The sequence below is a fragment of the Aythya marila genome (assembly GCF_965140915.1).
Source record: "Aythya marila genome assembly, chromosome: 7".
NCBI classification, from domain to species: Eukaryota; Metazoa; Chordata; class Aves; order Anseriformes; family Anatidae; genus Aythya; species Aythya marila.
This window is the reverse complement of record NC_139048.1, coordinates 13,314,785-13,336,681: the sequence shown is the minus strand read 5'-3', so window position 1 is coordinate 13,336,681 and position 21,897 is coordinate 13,314,785. Positions and strand designations below refer to the sequence as shown.

Below are 21,897 nucleotides of genomic sequence, written 5' to 3'. Positions count from 1 at the left end.
ATGTCCCAGCTTCATTTACTTCCTGGCCCCAGTTGTCCACCGTAAGGCAGGCTGGCAGGAATTTATCCGCTGTGGTGCTGGGGGGCTGAGCCCCCAGGTTCCTGCAACGTGTGGTGATCAAAGCCAATTTCATCCTCACCAGACTTCGGTGCTTTTGTTCAATTTGTCCCACCTAAGGCACAGCACTTGCCTAGATAGCTGCTGGTTTATATTCCAAGGGACTACCAAACATAGAGGGTTTGGATGCTGAGTGATGACCACGGTGCCAGGGAGGAGGCTGGGGGGCTGCTGGTGTGGCCTTGAGTGGGGCCTTACCACTCCTTGCTGCCATCCCGCCTGTTGTCCTTCCCTGAGAGCACCTGGAGATTTATTCTATTTTATTTTCCCCGAGATAAATATGGGTTAGTAACTGTTGGCCATGAATTATGGTAAACCCTATGACAAGATTTGGCATTCTGGCCTAATATTTCCAGCAGCAGCTTTAACCTTACCCCTGCTGTCTCTTATCTGACAGAGATGCTCATCTTCTCAAGTAGCTTTATGTTTCTTGTGAGCTGTCCCCGATGGGCCTGGCTAACAAACACTAGTGGTAGTCTGACATGTGAGCTTGAGTAAAAAGCCAAGTGGCACCTCAGCAGTATCAAATTGTTTTTCCTGCTGTTTCTAACACGTATATTTAAGATACTGGTAGCCACTTCCATTTTGTAACTGCGTGCTTAAAGAATTTATATGGTTCAAATAGTGATTGTGAGTTACTAAAAAAATACCTAGGTTTTACATGCTATTCTGAAGATCGCATCACACGTTTGAATCCCTCCTGCTTGGTGGTTGTGGGTGCAGCTAGGTACTGAAAGCAAGGGTCTGCTGCCTGTGCGCAGTGAGATTAGTGACATAACTAGGTCAGGACTTTGGTAGTAAGCATCTATTTAAAAACAAAGTCCCCTGTGGGAGCCATGAAACCAGAGCGGTCAGAGGTTGAGCCCGAATCCTGTTAAATCCAGCAGCACCTTGCCCTCGGGCAGATGCCAGCCTGGCGGTCTCCTTCCCACTGCTGGTCTTTTCACCGTGTCCCTCTGTTCGTAGGCCTGCTTCTCCATTCTTTACTCACCCCTGGCACTCCATTACTAATCCTCACCTTTTTCAGTCCAAACAGTAATTTGCTGTGTAGTGCTGTACAAACACTGTATTGAAGCTTGAGAGGAGAGGGCAGGGTATTAGAGTAGGTCTAAAAATCTGGCTACCCTATCGAAGGGAGCAATAGCATGCAGCCCGCTGCCAGCAAATGCAAGTCGCATTTCCAAGTATTTTCCAGGGTGTCTGGATGTCACCAAGGCTGGGATGGATGGATGAGTGACACACGCAGGCCACGCACATGCAAGGTGCTCATATTTAAGGTAACGGGGGCTGGATTTCTCTGGAAAGAAGAGACAGAGCAAAAAGCTAAAAAGGTTATTAGATCTCAGCGGTATCAGCCACTGCTGGTTTGAGTTACCTGCTTAGTGCCAGCTGAGGAGTCATCTTTTGTAGGTGGTTCACTGCCAACTATGCACTTGTGAGCGTGGGCTGCGGTGTTTGTTGCTGCGGTTGCACGTATTAATTTTCAGCTTGGAAAATAGCCACAGTGGTCTGGAATCTGCTCATCTTCATCTTTCTCCTTTTTGACATAGCAACAGCGTTACCAGGTTAGCTGCTGGTTTTTGAAAGTAGGAAAGTCCATTTTGAAGTCTCTCGATCCTTTTATTGTAATAATCCTCCATTGTCAATCAGTTCTTCTTTCTCTCCATTTCCTATATTGGCTTCAGAGGCGAGAAATTCTAACAGCTATGGCCATTAAACCCAACCACTTAGGTCTGAAAACCTGTACAAAAGTAGGTTAAGGAGGTCTGATGACGTCCTTCCTTGTGTTGAGGGACAGTTCAGCCAACGCACAGGCTTCCACGAATGCCTCCTGTCATGATGGTGCCCCAGGTTTTGACCTTTAGTTTGTCACGTAGACTTCCAGCAGAGGTCCAATATGAAACTGGAAGGTGGAGAAAGTAACTGGCTTTTATCCCTGGCACTGACGTTAGCGTTTGCTGTAGCTTTGGGCTTGACAACATATGCCACTGCCTTGAGTTCTCTTATACCCACCACTGCTGGATATTTTAAGGATTATTTGTAAAAGCACTTGACAGCAAAAGTGTGCTGCTGGCAGAGTTGCCAGCATGGTTGTGGGTTTATCACAAATGCCAATTTATCAACAACAAAAAATAAGTAAAAACTTTTTTTTTTTTTTGCATTCAAAGGAAACTGCTTTACAAAATTTATGTATGACAAGGGAAAACTAATCTAGAATAGGGAAAACATGTCTAGAGTGCTAAGAGACTCTCCAAGCACGGCAAGATGAGGTCTTCACATCTCAGTGAGCTTCTTTAGAGTGAGCCTGCTCGAGATTTAACAAGTGGCCTCTGTTAGTTTGGAGAGGGAGGTGAAACAGCCTCTGGGACTGCAGAGCCATCTCGTGAAAGCTCTTGCCTTTGAGTGTGCATCAGGGATCCAGTGAGTCCAGTTTCCCAGATCTGTGTCAGCTTGGCGATAATGCCACGGAGGCAGCGATGTACGCAGAGCCCAGGCTACGTGCTGCTTTACAGGACAAAGCCAGCTCCTTGAAATGAGCTGGAAATCTCCAAGGCTTTGCAGGAGGGAGATAACGGATGGCGTGTTCGGGCCTCTTCATTGTGAAACAGGAATACTCTGCTCTAATGGAGCCGAACACTGAGAACAGAGCCGGGTAGAGCTGCTTAGTAATCCTGTCTGGAGGCGTCTGCAGTTAGCCCAACAAAGGCTGGCGGGGAGGGATGTGCTTGCCTGGACAGCCAGAAAACAAGGCTGTCCTTCAGCAGGGAAGCCTGCCTCGGAATGCAATAGCCACTGGCTATTGGGGAGGAAAGCACTTTCGGGAAGAAACCCTCTCCCTCTGTTGTTTTCCTAAGACTACCCTAAAAAAAACAACAACGAAACCTCTTTGTGGTACTTCAATACAAACTCCATGCTGCTAAGAGTGATTTAAAATGATCATTAAAAGTGCTGTTCGATGGGAACTAGAGATGAAGGCAGGTCAATAAACTGCGAATGCTCCAACTTTGCTTCTGTTTTTCTTTCCCATACATATATTTGTTATCTATAATACTACTGTTTCAATCCTGTGCCTTGTCTGTGGCTGTTGGTGTGAAAGAGGAAGCACAAACCTTTGTGATATTGTTTCCAGGAGACATTTAGACTGGAGATAAGTACATTGCTGATATGTCTTAAGTAGTTAGATTGGAAGCATATGATACAAGGAATGAATGGGAGAAGGAAGTAAAAATAATGTTACACTGATGATAAGAAGTATGCGGGGTAGGATTTAATTAGAAATTGAACGCTAATCCAAGTGCTCGGCAGAAAGTAGGAGCTTCCTAACAAAAAATGGTGCATCCTGTATCATGGCCTGATAGCAGTGCATTACCTCTTCCTTGGCTTGTGAAACAGTGGACAAAAATGTACAGTGGCTCAGATTTTGCAGAAATGGTTTTTGACCTCAGAGAGGAAGAGGAAGGGAGACACCTGTAATGCAACCCAGAGCAGTGCTCTCCTTGCGTTGAAATTTTTGTTCTTTCTGAAGATTGGATGCCTTTTACCTTTTATCTTTTTCCCCATGCTGAGTTGAGTAACCTAACATCGGAGGTAGCTGTGCTCTGAGCCAGGGCTTGGACCACCTGATCTGCTGGGATTTTTTCCAAACTAAATTATTCCTTGATTCTGTGAAACTATTTGGAAACAAGGGTGACAGCTCTGGGTCTGACACGTGGAATGGGGTCTGACGGCTCCACGTTCCCAGAACCTGTTGGTGGCTGGGCTGGCAGAGGGCTGCACCAAGAGGAGCTTCCCATCCTTATGGGAATTCCCATCCCAACCCCTATGCTTGGCACAGGGCATCCAGTCCTGCATCCTGCCTGGGCTTTGAGGAGCAAAGCTGGTGGCCCCGCACCACAGGAGCTTTGACAGCTTGGGCTTTCTGAACTGCGTGTGCCGAGAGCAAACTGCGAGCCTGTTCAAAGGTACAGGTGCTTGCGCATTAGAGAAGCTCCAGGCAGTAAGTTTACACCACAGTCTTGAATTTTAATTCGGATGGGAAAGCAGGATGTTGCTTGAGACTGGATCTCCAAAAGAAGGAGAGCCTCTGCAACCAGGACTGCTGCAAGTTCTGAAGCAGGAAGATTATAGCAATGTTGAAGCTGATGTAGGTTGCTGCTGCCAAAAGACCAATGTGTTCCTTATTGGTATCCTTTTGGAGCAGGCAACGCTGAATGGAACAAATTTGGGGGGGGGGGGGGGAATAAACACAGGTGGTCAAGGACAGATCAGTGTTGTGATGCGGAGGAGATCCTGAAATGGCACTGTGGGACTCTGTTCTCTCACCAGCTCCACGTGACTCGTGTGCTAGTTCAACATGTCACATTGATCTTCTTATGTCACAACCGCAGACCTCAGCTGGTGAGTTTTTGGCTTGTGCATTATCAACAGGATTGCAATTTTGCAATGGGATCTTAATTTCTCAATTCTGTTGATGTGAGAGCCAAAATCTATCCTGTTCATCAGTCGCTTTAACTCTGCAAAGCCAATAAAAGTGAGGAAAAGTGTAAATAAACTAATAAGAACAGATGAGAGAAGAGATGTGTCCTGTTCCTAGTTCTTTTCCTGATTCAAATTACAGTTTTTGGAATGAGCAGTGTTCCTGAAGCAGAAAATGCTGCGCTAACTCAGCAGTGTCTGCTAGAAGTTGCTATCAGACACTGTAATTAGAGATGGAAAACTGCTCCTTAGTCTATAGGAAAATGTTGTTTCTTCTGTTGTGCAGTGTTTTAAGATGAGAATATGAAATGTTTGCTTTAGCTACGTGCAGCAATGCAATCTGGCCATTTTGTCCAGCAAAGTGGTGTTCTCCTGGAAATGGGAAGCAGGTACCACCTTGCTGTGTCTGCGGTGAGGTGTAGGATAGCCCACTGATGATTTTTAGAGGCTTTTGGGAACCTTTGGGTCCTGTAGTGGAAGGGGAAGTGGTTTATCTTAAGCAGAATTATGTTTGCTAAACTGTGTCCACACGATATCAAAGCCCTTCCAAAAATTATTTTGTCACAGAGGTCATAAAGCTGTAGCTGTTTTGGTTATGGAATTTGTACAAATTCTGGTTTGAGACTCAACCTGCTGCACTTTGGGCTCATCTTTGTAGGTTAATTTTGCCTGAACTTAGTGTGGGACTCTTCTGCATCGAAACTTCTGCCTTTCATCCCTTGCTCAGTTGTCTGATCTGTAGTTTGAAAGAGGCTTTGTTTTGCACACGTGGTGACTATGTAGAGGTTTATGCGAAGTGGGGCTGTGTTGCACTCACATACAATGCAGAAACAGTGCAGTTCAGCAAGCGTTGGGACCCACAGATGTACAGTCCTAGAGCCTGCTCTCCTTGGATTTGCTGCTCATCCTAGCTGTTTGGGTTTTGTTGGGCTTTATTGGTTTATTTATTGATCTTTTATTTGAAAGATGGTACTTACAAAATGAATTATTCCAACACATTGTTAGTATCAACTTCCCCGTGCTTTCTTTGCATTATTCATAAGACATTTTAAGTGGAAAAAAAATGTGATAATTTTAGACTTTGTTACAGGTTTGTATGCATCATCAGTGTATTTTATTAAGATCTGTTTGTTTTCCAAGAGCTGGTGTACAGTCTTCTGGCTTCCAGGTTGCCCCAACGCCTCTTAGAGACGTATACACCACAGCCTGTAAAAGACTTCTGTTTTCTCATGTTCTGTACATTGTCCCACCCATGTTTTCAGACTAGCAGGAAACCCTGGACTCCTGGGGGGGGACTGAGACTTCACACCAGCCGCCTTTTCCATCTTAAGTGTCCTGAGGACCTGCTGGGTGATACAGTACAGCTGATTTGGCTCTGCTCCTGGACTACTTCACTGTTCCAGGAAGAAGTTTTACAGGAATGCTGATCTTATATAAAGCACATGGCTAATTATGAAGGAATCATTTTAGATTGGAATCTTGCAGGAACATACTGTAATTATCACTGAGATCTAAATGAATCCAAGCAGTCTTTTCTCAAGTTATAATGTTCTGTTTATGAATGCATTTTTTTCACTTGGCGTGCAGCCCCAGTAATGCAGCGATATTGTGTAAAATGTGAAACAAATGATATCTCGTCTTTAAGAGAATGCCTGGCTCCCAAAACATGATAACTTTTAATGGAAAAGGAAAGGGATGATAAGAAAGCAGCGCTGCTTAGGTGCTAAAGCAATGTAACTCATGAGTTTAGAGATATGGGGTTTTCTTCAAAACTGTCATTTATGGAATATACTCTTTGGTGGTCCCTAGTTGTATTTTAATCTCTTTATGTATTTTAAAATTTCCCAGGACCGTAACTTGTGAATCTTAAATTGCTTGCAGATTGTCGGGTAAAAAAAAGACTACATTTACAGAAGATACTGACAAAACATCTTAAAAGTGTGTCTGTTTAATTTTAGGACAAGGAAACCTGCATGGGTGTCAACAATCAAAGTTACATATGTGAAACGGGCCACTGTTGTGGACAATCCCAGTGTTGCAACTACTACTATGAACTCTGGTGTAAGTCCTTCTGTTTTGTATGGCTTCCCTTCCTGATCTGCATGGCTGTCGTACTACAGGTCTGGCTTGTGTCTGGTGGGGTGTCGTATTCAGCCCTTGTCATGCATTGCCATTGCATTTAGCAGCAATGCAAACCGGCGTTGACCTGATACAGCGAGGGAAATATTGTTGTTACAATGGGCACTGCCTGCTTTTTGAGGAGTAATGGGCTGTCTTACCACATTCATGACTGGAAATTTGTTGTTTGGTCTTGTTTCTGGTTTGGACAGTACTGAGGGTACTCAAAATAGCATTGTATGCGAGTGAGAAACCACACTTGAGGGACAATGCCAACACGCACAACTCTTGAGTTTGACACACTCAAACGGAATTAATTCAGTGTCTTTCATCTTATTGTTTTAGTTCTTTGCTAGAATGACAGTTTACATCTGATTTATCTTTTTAAAGCTGTCCTCTCGAGGAGCAGGGCTGGGATGTCTATTCTCTTAAGGAAGCACTGTGTTGGGAGCACAGCTCCTTGGGTAGAGGGGGGTCTTGGGCAAATTTGGGGGCTGCCAGGAGCTGAATACTGTGGGCTGTGAGGAGCATTCACTGCCCATTGCCTTTCTTATCTCCTGGGCATTTTTGTGAAATCTGGCATTTAAAACTACCCATGTTTCTAGTGAATGGTTAAGTGATTGTACCTTCCAAGTTTCTTCAGAGGACAGCAGGCAGGTCAAAGCAGGTCAGCAAAACTGTGATAAAGCAGCCGAAGGGATAGGAAAATAAGAAATGCCGAAGTTCAAAGGTGGACTTTGAGTTGTGCCTGGGTGGACAGTGTCTTCCTTTCCCAAGTAGGAACCATAAAGGGTTGAACATTGATCTTGACATGCTGTGGTACTGCCAGGAACCAAAGCTAAGGCGGCATCTGTGCTCCAGAAATTTGGAAATGTGGAACTCTGAACATTGCACCCTCACATTAGAGACTGGTGACATTTTCCTACCACACCCCACGGTATCTCGTAGCTTTACGTAACTGTGCTATCTACTTAATCCCTCTGTGGTGCCGACAGTTTCACTTTCTCAAAGAAACGTCTGTGTGGAAATGTATTATACACACAAAGAGTGTCACTTTACCTGGATCCAAGGACAGGAATAGCTGACGCTTCATCCTTTAGTCTGGAAATACACTTTTACTTTTCCAGAGTGTAACCAGCGAAGCATGGAGGACATGGTTGTAAATTAAACAGGGCTCTAAGGGACTTCTTGAGAAGGCATTAGGCGTCAGGCCTGTAGTGCCTGGCTGTGGCAGTGCAAGTGGTAAGAAGTGAACACACTGTGGGCCTTTTTTAGCAGGTTTATGTTCAGGAGACTCCAAACAGCAGGTTTATGTTCAGAAGTCTCCACACAGCAGCAGAAACGATTCAGGATGGGGTGTGTAGCTCTGGGGACCCTAGCAGGCCGAGGCACAGGCCCGAACGTGCGGCCTCGTCGGAGCATGGGGCTCAGGGCGGATGTCTGGAATTTGTTCGGACCAAAGGGGGATGCATGGAGAAAGCAGAGCGGGGAAGGTCAGGCCCTGCTTTGGAGTTGTGTGGGTGGGAATGCAGAGGAAGGAGGCATGTATCCAGGGGCTTATAGGCTCTGTGGCAAACAGGATCTAAATTGAGCAACAGCGTGGAGTACAGCTGCACACTGATGCTTGCTGCAGTCACCATGTTTCTCCCATGGACGCCTTGAACGAGGCGTAATTGAATTGCATGCAAACAATAGAGGCAGAACAATAGCCCCCTGCCTTTCTAATGAAATGATTTTGCTTTTCACTGTAACTGCATGGCACGGACTTTTAGATTTGGCAGTGCCTGGCTGCATCATGGAAGGTTTTGGAAGATAAAAACAGATTTTATTACAGGGAAGGAGAGTGTTTTGGGCTGCTCTCTAGGGCAAGCACACGAGTTGCTCTGAGAGCGTGGAGTAAACATATTAATGGCACACACTGACGAACGGCTCCTCAGGGGAGGTGGGTTTCTGCACTGAGATTCACATTCCTCCCGCGTAGTGAAGAGCATCATATACAGCACTGAGATGAAGGGAACGGTGCAAACTCGAGACCTATTCTTGCAGGCTTGCTGCAAATTTGGGCAAATGCCCAGCATTGATTTACAGTTGGTTAATGTTTTCAAAGCTTGCCTTGCCATTATGTGTGCTAGAAGGAGGTTTCTGGGGTGGGGGGTGGAGGTGCGGGCAGGAATGTGTCCTTTTAAATGAAAACTCATGTTCTAGAGCGTGCGACCACAGCTGCAGAAATGCTCTGCTGCTCCAGGGATTGTTGAATATCTCGGGTATGTATGTGTGCTGAGGCACCCCTAAGACCTTTGAGGTGATAATTTATGTAAATAGACTCACTAACAGCAGTGAACTGATGGTGTGGCGAGCAACAGCTTTACACGCTAGGGAATAGATTAGCTTTTTAAAGGTTAATAATAAATTTTGGTTAATGAACAGTTAAATTGGAACTTTTCAGTATGGCTTCATGTTTCTCTTAGGATTTGACTTTAACCAATGTATGCTTGTACTGGAGTAACTTTTCAGAAGTTCCTACTCCTCCCAGAAACTTCTCTGACCACCAGGACTACTGTGTGCCTGAAAACTGGCCTTCTTCCTTGTCCTGTTGAATTCAATCCTGATTTTTCATTTTTTTTTACCACCACAGCTTAGTGGGGACAAGAAGCAGAGGAGGGTGGCATTTGAAATGGAAAAGAAAGCTGGTCTGTCTTTGTTGGATATGCCTTTTGAAACGTGATCCTGTCTTGTGGCCACTTGGAGGATTTCCCATAAAAAGGATCGTTTTCCCCCATTTAAGAATTTGAGGGAAGTTTTGTCTTTGAAAAGAGCTGACCTCAACATTTCTAGACAGCAAGTAAGGTTACAGTAATTATAAACCAGTCCTTGAGGGTAATGGAATGGGATGCAAAATCAAGGTATTATTTTGTTAAGGGGTGGAGTGGAGGAATGGAGAACATGATATGCCAAGCAGGTGGACAGCCTGTGTTTAAAATTAGATAACAGCTTGGTTCAGATTCCCCACCCATCTCTTATTAAAAAAATACAGTGCCATGTTGCCAAATAATAAAACTATATCCAGGTTTTTATATATAGGTCTCATAGCTATATAAAGGTTTGATTAGTTCTTAGCTGAAGGTGGCTAGCAGTTAACATGGGGGGAGAGAGGAGGGGATATTGCAGTATGTCTCTTAATTTTTATGGAGTAGGGTTTTGAAAAGCAGAAGGGGAGAAGGAGCTTCACTGTTGCATCTCCCCACGTAGGGGAAGCTGTCTGGATGGATGGTGGCTGAGCTGGTTCCATGTTTTAGCCTAACAATCTCCTTGGGCTCCCCAGAGAGGTCACAGTGCTCAAGGGGGAGGTTGTGGGAGAATAGCAGCAGCCCCTGGGTTTTGCTCGCTAACAGTTTTTTTATTCAGGTCTGTTATGATGTGATTGTGATTTGCTGGAGTTTTCTGATGTTGACCTTGGTGCAGGCGTGATGGGTGTTTTATTGCTTAAATGTTCCCAAATGCCACTTTTCAAACTAGAAGAAAGAAAATAATGAAGGCAGGCAGTTACCTGCGTTTTGTCGGTTAGGAATTAAGGCTCAGGAGTTCTGGATTTTCCAAAGTTTAAGCCTATAATGTGTTTTGAGAACCAAGTCCAGATCTCCTGACATCCATCCTTGTCTCCCCCTTGCCCTGATGAGGAGCAGCGTGAAATTAGACAGCTCCTGAGGCACTCAACACAGCAAGTTAAGCTGCAGAAAGTATTTTATGTGCTGCGGTAGGAAGGATAGCATGTGGGGCTTCAGGAATCGCAGAGCATGGAGACAGGCAGCTGGTCACAGCACGCCGACAGTCTCAGCTGCAGCCCCTCAAAGTCAGAGCGTTAAAGTACTGCACAACAAACCAGCATGGGGATTCAGATGTCAGATGTACCAGTTCCTGCTTCATTTTGGCCGCTTTAGCGGTGACACTGAGCCCATCTGAAAAGACAAAAACTGTCTTGGCTATTTGGGCCTTAGTGGAAGGGTTGTACGGGAAAAAATCTGTTTGCAAGCAGCACAGTTGATGTTTTTGCTGATTTTGAACGTTTTGCTCATCTCTGCACGCTTCCCCTTGGAATCTCTAGACAGTTCTTTTCCCCAAAAAACGTGCTGCCAGAAAATTTTGGCAGGAATCCGGTTAGTTGCTAAAGCTCTAGCAACTGCTGTAACACGTACATGTTCCAGGTCAGCTTTATAACAGGAATTCATTTCCAAAGACTTTGCTGCAGTCTCCAAAGCCCTCAGTCAAATAACACATCGGTCCCATGTTTTCTTTCTCACCCCGTGTTATCTTATCCTTCACTTTAACCGAGTCCTCTATTTTTTGGAGGGGGATTTGCCCAGTTTCTTGCCTTTCTCACAGCCTCCTGCATGGTTGTGCTTGCTTTCTCTTTCTCAGGTGTACGAAACTTCACCTCTGGCTGCTGTTATTCCTCAGCTGGTGCTTCAGCGATGACCCTGCTGTTACGAAGCCTAGCAAACAAAACAAATGTCACAACTATGTGGAAACTGATGATAAATTGGGGTTAGTGGGGAGTTGTTTTCTTGTACTTCTGTAGCCTCGTTCGCACAGCAAAATCAACTTAGGCTGGTTTTGGGGTGGTGACGTTCTCCTACACAAAGAAGGCAATCTCTCTTGCACAGTCTCACTGTGCAGATCCTGACCTGCACCCCATGTGGGCTACATCTACCTGCTAAAAAGCAAGAAAAGGCAAGACAACCAACCCCTGCTCTTTCACCCCGTCTTCTGCACCTGCAGCCCAGCTCCTCACCAAATCCCCAAAGCTATCACTTATTCCACATCTTGGTGCCAAGTTAACTGGACACGGCCTCAACTGGATGTTTCTCTCTGGTATATGTTAGACCAATATTTAATGTGCATTTTACCAATGTAAAGGTCTTGATGGGGTACATCTCTTACAGCAGAATTGACTGGATGAAAAAAAAGTCTTCTGAAGCCCAGGAACAATTGTTCTTCAAAGGCGCTCTCCCCAGAAGAGACGTAACAACAGCCTACAGATTTACTGCCTCAAGTTGACTCTCATTGCAAAGGATTTTTCTGAAACACATTTTTTTCCATCTTATCTCACAGCAGTGGACGTACTGTGTACACTGGCCACTCTTCAGAAAGCTAGAAACCAGCTGCAGTTCATGTCCATCACCTTCTGTCACGAGTCACCAGTCCGGGAGCCAGTGAGCAGGAGCTGGAGATGTCGCCTTCAGCTTTTTCCTTTTACCACTGCAGTTCAATAACTTTCCCGCAGTGTGATCGGGCTGGGGCTGCAGTTCTGCTGACTTAAATTGACACAAAGCTGTCGCTGACAGTCACAGTCGTTCTCTCGCTGCTATTTGGTTGGGCCAGATGAGTTTCAACCTGCGCTGGTTCCCTGAAAACCACCTCAAAGCACAGTTGCAGGCGACTTTGTGCTGGCAGGAGGTATGGAAGAGACAGGCTTGGAGGGACCTGGGCGTTCAGCAGCCTTCTTTTTCTTTAAAATGTTCCTAGGCCTATGGCCTGGATCCTCGTCTCGCATTCCTGAGCAGCAGCGTTGACTCACGCGGGCTCGTGTTGAAGAGGCAGGAGACGACACGGTGTCCGTGCCAAGGACACTATAAAACCCAAGTGCATCCGCGTTGTGGTACCAATTAAATCTCTCTCCTGTTTTTGATGATAGCGTTGGCCCTGGGAGAGACGATTTCTTTTTCCAGGCATGGCCAACTGTGAGGCCGCTATTTGGGAGATCGCATTTTAGTCAATGAAACTGTCCCACTTCTTCTTCTGTTTAGAACCAGCTCTCGTGAAGCCAAAGCTATTACCCAGATGCTTGTCAGGCAGACACAAAAACACTTTGCAGTATATTTTGGCTCCCTTTGAGGGGACTTCCTGCCAATAGAGCAATGGCATTTGCCCAAGTTTACCGTGAACTTGAGGGCAGATTTCTCTGTTCCTACCCTTGGAACGCTCCAGAAAACATGTTTTCCATTTTGCACAGGATAAAAGGAGCTTCCCTCGACGGGACTGCTGATGGCAGCATCCCAGGCAGCAAGCACAGTACATGTCCTCCCCGGCATCGGGCTGAACACTGCTCCCCACTTTTCACAGGGAGAGAATGCTCTGTTTCTTACCCTCGAGGTGGTTTATTCTTAATTATTCTTAAATTTGGGCAAAACTGATCAGTGCCGCAGGTTTTCTTAAAGCTCTAAGGCTGGCACATTCTGTCATGGCTGGTAGAAAACATCTCCAGTGCGTGACCTCGAGAGATGTGAGAGAGGACTTCCCTGGGAGGCAATTCTCTTTGCAGGTCTTCCTGCAGCTCCTGTTTGGATTCTCAGAGCTTGGTGCTCACGTAGAGCTTGCAGCTTTTCCCCGAGCCTGTGTGGTGCTGGTAAGAGCTTGGTTCTTCTGTTTTATTTTTATGAAAGCTTTTGATGCTCTGGCAGGGAAATCTCTTGGCAAAAGTCAACTCCTTGGCTGTGTCTGAGTCCCTCTTTGCTTGCATCATTACCAACCCATTGGCATCACCAGTGAATTTGACAGAAAATACAGCAGCGCTTCTCAGAACTCAGCACTTCTCAGCCTTTTTTGGACTGCAGAGCATTTCAACCTCTGACTCTTCCATAAACCAAGGGCGAGCCTGAAATTGCCTTGAAATCTCACAATCCTGGAGTGCTCAGCTCCAAACATCGCTTCTGTCCATGGTGTCCACCAGCAGCAGTTCTTTCCCCAGAGACCCTTTTTTCTCTCTGCCTGTCAGTCTCCCCCTCTGATCTCAGTGAGCTTTTGATTCCTGTGGTCACAAACAGATTGGCAGTGGGAAATGCCCCCTGGAGCTTCTCTCTCGAATGGGACAATTACTGCCAGACCTGGTTCTGCCTCCCAACATTTCCTCCTCTTCCAGTGGCCGCAGCGACAGCTCAGCATGGTACAGCTGAAACCAGTTCCTGTCCATATGGGCAGGAGACGCGTGCTGAAGAGCACAGGGAAAGCTTTTGGGGACAACAAAAGCAACTGGAAGCCCAGTTTTACTTGGCTTTTGGAGGCTTTTTGATGCCAGACGTCTGCTGCCTCCGCACATCTCACCCGTTTTCGGCACGAAGCAGAGCTGGTGCCTGCTTTTGCCACGGGCCAGGTGCTAGCGTGTACCGTTACAGTGCTCAGCCTCCACGTTCCCTGCTCGTGTCGTGTTGTCTTTGGATGGATTTGCAATTCCCCTCCTTCCCCTCTTGCCAAATGAGCTGCGTGGGCCAGCGCTCTGCTCCGCTTCCCTCCCTGCTGCTCACTTGGAAGGCGAGCAGCACCAGGTGTGCGAATGCACAGCTCGGCCCTGGACATCTTCACTGTTCTCTCCATACTTTCAGACATAATATTTACACTGGGCCTTTACGTGCAGCTGGAGTTCAAATAAATGACTGGACTGTCTATTTGCTGGGCTTCTGCAGGTTTTGGGTTCTGCAGCTGTGCCCGGCCTCCCGGCGAGGGCACGGTATGGGGCCTTCTGCGGGCTCCCGGCACCACGCTGGGCTTGCAACCAGACCTACAACCAGACTCGAGCAGGTGAGCAGCTTCCCAGTGCTGCTGCGTGGCAAGGTGGGGACAAAGCCCTTGGAGAAGAAGCCAGGAGCCAGGTGGAGCAAGCGGCTGTGGTGGGCACGCAGCGCCGATCCCCTGCGATCCCCCAGGCAAAGCCCAGGGCTAGTGCTGAGTCAGGAGTTGAGCAATTCCTAGAAGCTCCAGGAAGCGTCCGTGGTTAATGAAACCAGGCAATAGCGTGGTATTAGTGGGTTCTTTTTCTGGAAATTCACATGAAAACACCAGGTCCCGTCCGTTTGTGGTCGCGAGCACGCCCGGAGACCCTTGGCACCAGCACGGAGGTGTTGCTCCTGGCCCCGTGACCAGACTGCAACCCAGTAAATTATGGGCTGTTTACTTAAAAAAATGCCACCTGCGGTTTCAGTAGGATCCAGCATTAATTTATTAGCCCAAAGTGCTGTGTGCTGTTCCTGCCTGTTGTTTACAGAGCTGCTGCCTGTCTTCTCAGCGATGGCTGAGCTTGCTTTGACCCCTACCCTGAGCTTGTCTGTCAGTTTGTCTGCAAAGCACTTCGGGATTTCTTTGGACTGGGTCGAGGAGATTTCTAAAGAAAGAGTTTTTTAATCCACTGGATGCAGGCTTGGGTGGGAGCAGTTATTCCCTGCAGAAAAATTCGGCGGCTACAGCTGAGATTGCTTAACAGTGGCGCTTCTCCAGGACATCTTAACTAACTAAGTGCTGCCTGCTACCACGGCCTCCAGAGTCCTTGGGAAAGGACGTGAAAAAACGTGTTAAAAAGCATCTGTTTTCATAACTAGCTAAAATCCCTGGATAGCCGGGCGTAATTTTCCATTGTTGTTGAGCGGAGGATCACGGATCGCTCTCTGAAAATAGGGAGCACTGGAAGATGAGCTGCAGGCCTGCCTCGGCGCACGGCGGCGTGCCGTGCGAGTGACCTGGTTTTGAGGAGTTGTTCTTGCTTCCTCGGCAAGCACGGGCCAAGGAAACCTTCTTCCCTCACCAAAAAATAAAAATGTATTGGAGTTTTCAAACTGCGAGACGGTGACTGCAAACGCCTGGCTTTGAAGGATCCCTGTAACTCGTGTAAAAAGGCTTTTTTAGGAACAAGAGGGTGCCTGGAGGGCAGTAGACAAATAAAAAGGAGCATGCAAGGCCTTTATTTGATAGCGAGTTTTGATAAATTTGGGTACAAGGTAGAGCCTAGCTCGTTAGAGAAACAGGTTGTGCAAGGCGAGAGGGAGATTTCGATTTGCTGTGCCAAAATGCAGGGAGAAATTCGGGTTTCGACACAGGGAGGTGCGAGTCCCTGCTCAAAACGCTGCAAGGCACGGTGCAGCACATCCAGCTCACCTGCACACAGCTCCGAGAGCAGCGATACGGCCTGATTGCACTTTGTCCTGAGACGGAGCAATGTTCCTCTCATTCCTGGGATTCCTAAACTGTTCACCTTTCCCCACCCAGCTCTGAGCAGAGAAAACACTTCTGACTCCGAAGGGGATGCTGAAAACACGGTGGTGGGAAGCCAGGCCAGAGGTTTTTATTAGGGAGAAAAAAAGCAGGTTGATACCCCACAGGGCAGAATGACCCCCTTGAAAACGTGTTTTTTTGTTTTTTTTTTTGTTTTTTTTTTTTTGCACTGATTTTGTGTGTTTGGGATTAATAAAGAACGGCAGAAGTCTCACCAAGAGAAAAATTATGTTGTGATCTCTGCTGAGGAGCGCTTGCCAGGCCTCGTGTTTATAAAGGAGGAACTCTCCTGGTATTTTTAGCTGCGAAAATCAAGCTCAAAAATGATAAAGGTTACAGATGCCTCTGAGCCAGAGAGGGCTGCGAGCTGCAGTTGCGGGAGGCAAAACCCTAACCTGGTGTAAGCGGTGCAGCTCTTTGCTATCTCTCTGAGCTGTATTTCTAATGCATGCAAGCGGGAAGGGAGCTTTAAAGAGCATGGGGGGGGGAGAGTTACTTGGCATTGTAGCAGGACTGGAGAAAATTCAGGCAGCGCTCATGTTAAATTCCCTTTTAAAGAGCACTGCGTGTCCTGTGGCAGCGCACAGAAACCCGCCGCGGCCACAAACAGAGCAGAAGTTGGGTTTCTTGAGGATTCGGTGTGGGGGGGCTGGATTAATTTAATTCCGGGTAATTTAAGGCATTGAATGCAAAAATAAGTTTTAAAAATATTTTGAGACGTCTATGTAAAAAGAGCGTGTTTTTGTTAAACATAACAATGAAGGGTTTGGGCTAGAAATTAAAGGGCAGCGCAAACAAAAGCCCAACGTAGTGCTTGGGGTTTTTCTCTTCTTCTGTGGTCAATCTGCAGAGTGTCTTTTGTGTCTTGATTATTATTTTCAAACCGAAGTGGCTGTGGGAGTCAAATTCAATGCTATTCACAGACCTGTTTATGTTTCTTGCCAAAAGAAGTGATTTCCAAGGGGTGGGATGGATGGGTTTTTGGGGCGGGGGAGCCACAGCTCCATTATTTTGTTCTCCTCCAGAGCTGTGACTAGCAAGCGTGCCCCATGTTGTACCAAAACATGCACAAAATCACCCAAATCAGCAAAGGCTCCCAGAGCAGCAGTCCCTTATGCAGGTGGGCACGTGCAGAACCTCCCAATCCGTGTATTTCTGCCTGTAGAGCGGCGCAGGGTTCAGATCTACACTCCCTAGGGATCTTCCCCATCACGTTTATAGGTTTTTCAGGGTTGGACGTGGCTCTTGCGCCCTGGCTAACGTCTCGCTCTCCCCCCCCCTGCAGGGTTTTGGCTGGTGTGGACCATCATCATCATTCTCAGCTGCTGTTGTGTTTGCCACCACCGACGCACCAAGCACCGGCTGCAGGCCCAGCAGCGGCAACATGAGATCAACCTGATCGCGTACCGGGAAGCCCACAACTACTCAGCCCTGCCCTTCTATTTACGTACGTACCTCGCGTCGCTTATCCTAGAGGCCCTGGGGAGCAGTGCTTGGGCTCAGCGGGAGGTGGGGGACAGCTCTGCTGCCTCACCGGGGCTTGTGGAGGATGGAGGGGATGGGAAAGCACCATCGATTCGTGACCGTAGTGCCCTGCTGTGCTATGCTGGAGTGGGGAGCCTCAGCCTTTGACTGGAGGTGCCACAGCTGAGTTTCCTGTACAGGTTGTCGAATTGCATGTGCAGACCTGCTTTTCTCATTCAACTCTTGCCCCAGCAGCTTTTTCCTCCCCAGCCCCAGGGATACACAATTACGCGTGGAAAACTACAGTGCTATCTCTGAAGGTTTCCATTGTTTAAGTCCGTTCTGTCTATATAGGCTATTTTGTTGCCTGTTATGAAATAAATAAAATCTTTCTTAGATCTGAGGGTCTGTAAGTACAACGAACTCACTTCTCTTGCTGGTACTGCCAGTTTATTCTGACCAGACCAGAAAAACTGAATCCACCACTGAAACAGCGACCATGAGCCCAGATGCTGAGTTTCTTGTAACAGTTTGTGTCTCTTCATATTCACAAAAAGCTCTGTGAGGTGAAATCTTTGCTCTTGAGAGTGGAAACTCAGCTGAGAAGCCAGTGTTGGAGAGGGCTGGCAGGTTATCTCCTGTGCTGTTCCCTCCAGCCAACACAGGCCACGCCTTGGTGTGGTTTATGGGGCCATTTGGGGTATGGTTAGGTTTGCCTGGTAGACCTGAGAGCCATAAGGTCTGGCTGCTGTTCCCAGCTGTGTCCATCTCCTCCTGTAACTGTGCCCTCCTGTGCTGCGATCGCTTCTTCTGTAAAGCACAGAACATCTCTTTTGGTTTATTTTTTGGCACCGCTTATGAAGCCCGTTGAGCTGTTTGGTGGCGAGGGGCTGGTAGATGACAAACAACCCGCCGACCTACGTTAATAACGAGTTTCCCGAGATAAGCTGCTCGCGAAATAACTTCTCCTTGCCTCCCGCTTTCAGGGTTTCTGCCAAATTATTTACTACCTCCCTACGAGGAAGTGGTGAACCGACCGCCAACCCCGCCACCGCCATACAGTGCCTTACACCAGCAGTGCGTCCCAGCAGGCAGCAGTAGCACAATCCCAGACACGCCAAGAACCCTGCAGCCAGCACAGAGCAGCTCGGCAGCACCCAGCGGCAATAACAGCAGTACTGACAACACCGGGTCCCCCGGCCTCGGGGACCCCGAGCCTTCCACCGCCGCGCTGGTCGAGCGAGCAGTTGCCAAAATGCAGAGCGTGGAGCCCGGTGGTGGCACCAGCACGGGAGCTGAGCTAGTGGAGAGGGCCAGTCCCGAAAAGGATATGGAGTGCAAGGAGGAACTGCTAAAAGGCTACAGCTCTGAGAGCTTAGAGCAGAGCAGCGCCATCCCCGACGCGAAGGACAAGACGCCGGGCAGGCAGCGCCGCTTCACGGGCGACTCGGGCATCGAGGTCTGCGTATGCAACCGGGGCCACCACGACGACGACCTCAAGGAGTTCGACGGGCTCATCGACGATGCTCTGGATGGGCCCCTGGACTTCTGCGACAGCTGCAGCGGCCGCCCGCACGGGGACGAGGAGGAAGGGCTTTTTAATGCCGCGGAAGAGCAGCACCGCGAACACAGCCACCACCACCTGCCCCGGCAGCCGGTGTGTGTACTCTTGAACACAATAAATGAGCAGGACTCTCCAAACTCTCGTACCAATAACTCCCCCAGCTAAGGTGGCAGAGTGGAAGGGAGAAAATCGGGGGTAAAAAAAAAACAAAACAACAACAACACAAAGAAATAAAAGTGAAATAAGCAGATTAAAACTTTAAGAGGAGGAAAAGGTGATATACAACCGTTTTTTTTTTTTAGTTTTCCTCCCCTCCGGTGTAATTCGGGGACTAGTCCCGAAGGCCCAGCTTGTGGGGGACGGGTTGCTCTGGGTTTTGTTAATCATGTCCATCCTGCTCTGTGAGGCAGGGGGTGACGTTTCTCAATGAGACCTTCTAACAAATTGAACTTTCCCAATGGTGATTTTGGTGATGGTTATTATGAGTTTGTTGGTTTTAGTTTTTCCAGAACACTGCTTTGTCTCGCAATCAGTAAAGCTCAGCAAATCTCACCCTGGGAGGATACGAAATCACCATAAGGCTTCAACCTCCAGGTGTCTTCCCAGAAGCCAGCAGCTTCTGACAGTGCCGGCAGTCAGTAGCCCAAGAGTTCTGGTTTGATATAGTGCTCTTGAGGCATTGTGGATTTCTTTTCATTTTAACTTTTTTTTTTTTTTTTTGTGTGTGTGTGTGTTAAACTTTCCCAAAGCTGATGAACGCCTCGACACATCAGCCCTATAATCTCTGGTGCTTCAGTGTTTAAGACAGCAGGTAGGAAATTTCCCACTTGAAGCTGGTAACTGAAGGACCAGTTTCTTCCAGGAGTGTTAGTCTACCACGAGCAGTCTGAAAAGAAAGGGTTTGCAGAAATTTGCCTTTATATGTCATTTTCAAAGACAAGTGTATTTGTTCAATGCCTCCAAGAGCACAGTTAGAAGTAGAATCAGGGCAGCTGGGCTGCCTGCCAAGTACTGTGGTCTCCGAATGACCTTTTCCTGGTGTGCTGCAAAAGGGCTTGGCTTTATTTTTTCCTTATTTTGCACCCCGAGAGCAGCACACTTGAGTTAAGATGACAAAAAAAAAAAAAAAAAAAAAGAACAGGGCTCTCTTTGGCCAGCGTGCCTTCAAGCTTCAGCGATGCATGTTGAACAAATGGAGACGAGAGCTCCGTCCATTGCGAAGGGATGACTTTACCATGTAGATGTGGAAGACCTGTGCAGTATTTTTTTTTTTTTTTTTTTTAAATCCAAAAGTTTGGTGCGATTCTGATGTTGACCACTTACAGGAAATGAATGTCTGTTTTCTTTTTCTTTTTTTTTTTTTCTTTTTATGGTGGCAACTGGCTACTGTATAATGTCTGTGAGCGTGTGTGTGTGACTGCAATCCATGCATGCGAGTCCTACTGGTAATATGAAAACCTGCTGTAAGACTGCAAGAAAATTTACTGTAGCTTTGCTTTAATAAACGGTAGAGATTTTGTTAGTAACAACCCGAAGGGAAAAAAAAAAAAGTAAGAGCTGAAACTAACATTCCCTGGAGTGCTCGTGTGGAAGAGAGCACAATTCAGACTGTGTATCTTGTTCTTGGGTTTTCTCCCCGTCCCTTTTATAATTATGGTCGTCCAGATCATTACTGTTATGGGGAAAAAAAAAATTGAAAACTGAACTCAGTCATACTCAGATTTGATTGATTGAAAACCAAAATCAGTTTCAAATGAGGTGGAAACCAAAATATAATGTCTTTTCTGATAACTTGCCTGTGTGTATGTGTATCATTTTTTGAGTTAAGAAAAAGATCTCTTTAGTTGGTGGATGCTTTTTTTAACTGGAGGTACGTAGCACTGACCTGAATACAGATGATGGAGCAAGATAAGTGGTGCTTATTTCAGTGTTTTACATGCTTGAAGGTAAAACTCACACTTCTAACTTAAAAAAAAAAAAAAAAAAAAAAAAACAACAACAAACACACTTCTGACTTAAAAAAAAAAGGGCAACTTGTAGGAGAACTTTGCTCCTTTGCCCCTCACAGCTTTTCTCTTCCATCAAACAGCACTTCAGTAGGTGTACATGTATTAGGGTGGTCTTAAGAATTAAAGACTTTGGTCTGGATTCAGGGAACTTTCTTTCTGGATGCCTCCTGTGAGGATAACAGAGCTGGAGCGTACCCCTGGGGTGGGCTGGCTCACCATAAAGCCAGGTAGGGACTGGCTGCTTGCAGCTCTGCTCACACTTTAGAGAAGAGAATTAAAGATCCTCGCTGCCACCCCTAGAAATTCTCCACGTACTGGCACTGAGATTTGTTCCTCGCATCATGGAGGAAGCTGGAAAAAAAAATAAAGAAATACACATCAGTCCTTACAGTGTGGGATTTTCTTGCTATAAATCCTGGGAATGGCCCTGAGCCAGTGGGAGAACTTCTGCCAATGTTCCTGTTACCAGAAGACAAAAATCTCCGTGTTTGCTTTCCTGCCTTCTCACTAAGGGCAGGAGAAGCCGCAGTCCTCTGGACACCGAGGTGAGTGCCAGTGGGTGTTTCTAATCAGGAACAAGCAGTGGTGTGCCCGTTCTGGGGCTCCTCCATTTTCTTCAGGCTTTTAAAGACCAGAAAGAAGCAAACAGACCACAATGCAATGTCTATTTTATTTATTTTTTCCTACACCCCTCTTGCTCTTGTGGCAGAAAGCTGGCATGTGCAGGACTCTGAGTGTGGTGCTCTCAGTGCTTCAGGTTTTCAGACCCAGGTGTCAGGCAGGTGGCATGGGGACAGGACAGGTGGAAAAAAGCAAAAATCTGAGGTCCCCTCAATGAGTATGAGGCTTTGTATTTTTCCTTCTGTTCATAAACATTATTTCTTCCTAGACAGAGGTGGGAAATGCCTGTGTTTGTGTAACCCTACGACCAGAAGAGGAAGGCAGGCTCACCTGCCCAGAACGGGGCCAGGAAAGCCACGGTGCAGCCGAGCCTCTGCCTTACCCATGGCCACAGGGCAGGAGGCCGGGACAAGCCTCCTCGGAGGCAGAAGGAGCACGTATGGCCTCTGCCGAGCGCCTGCCAGTGACGCCAGCCACGGCCTGCGCCGGGCT

At 47.0% G+C, this 21,897-nt stretch overlaps 1 protein-coding gene across 4 annotated transcripts in view; it reads left to right on the top strand.

Annotated features, from left to right (window-relative positions):
* Positions 1–20,566, top strand: part of WBP1L (WW domain binding protein 1 like) — a 54,852-nt gene extending 34,286 nt beyond the window's left edge. For 3 of the 4 annotated variants that reach the window (XM_082765450.1, XM_082765452.1, XM_082765451.1), the window contains 3 exons: positions 6,552–6,654; positions 17,033–17,194; positions 18,198–20,566. In XM_082765450.1, the coding sequence (XP_082621576.1) occupies positions 6,552–6,654; positions 17,033–17,194; positions 18,198–18,940 (1,008 nt within the window). In that variant the 3' untranslated portion in view covers positions 18,941–20,566. The remainder of the gene's footprint in view (positions 1–6,551; positions 6,655–17,032; positions 17,195–18,197) is intronic. The other variant, XM_082765453.1, reaches the window with a different exon arrangement.
* The last annotated feature ends 1,331 nt before the right edge of the window (positions 20,567–21,897 follow it).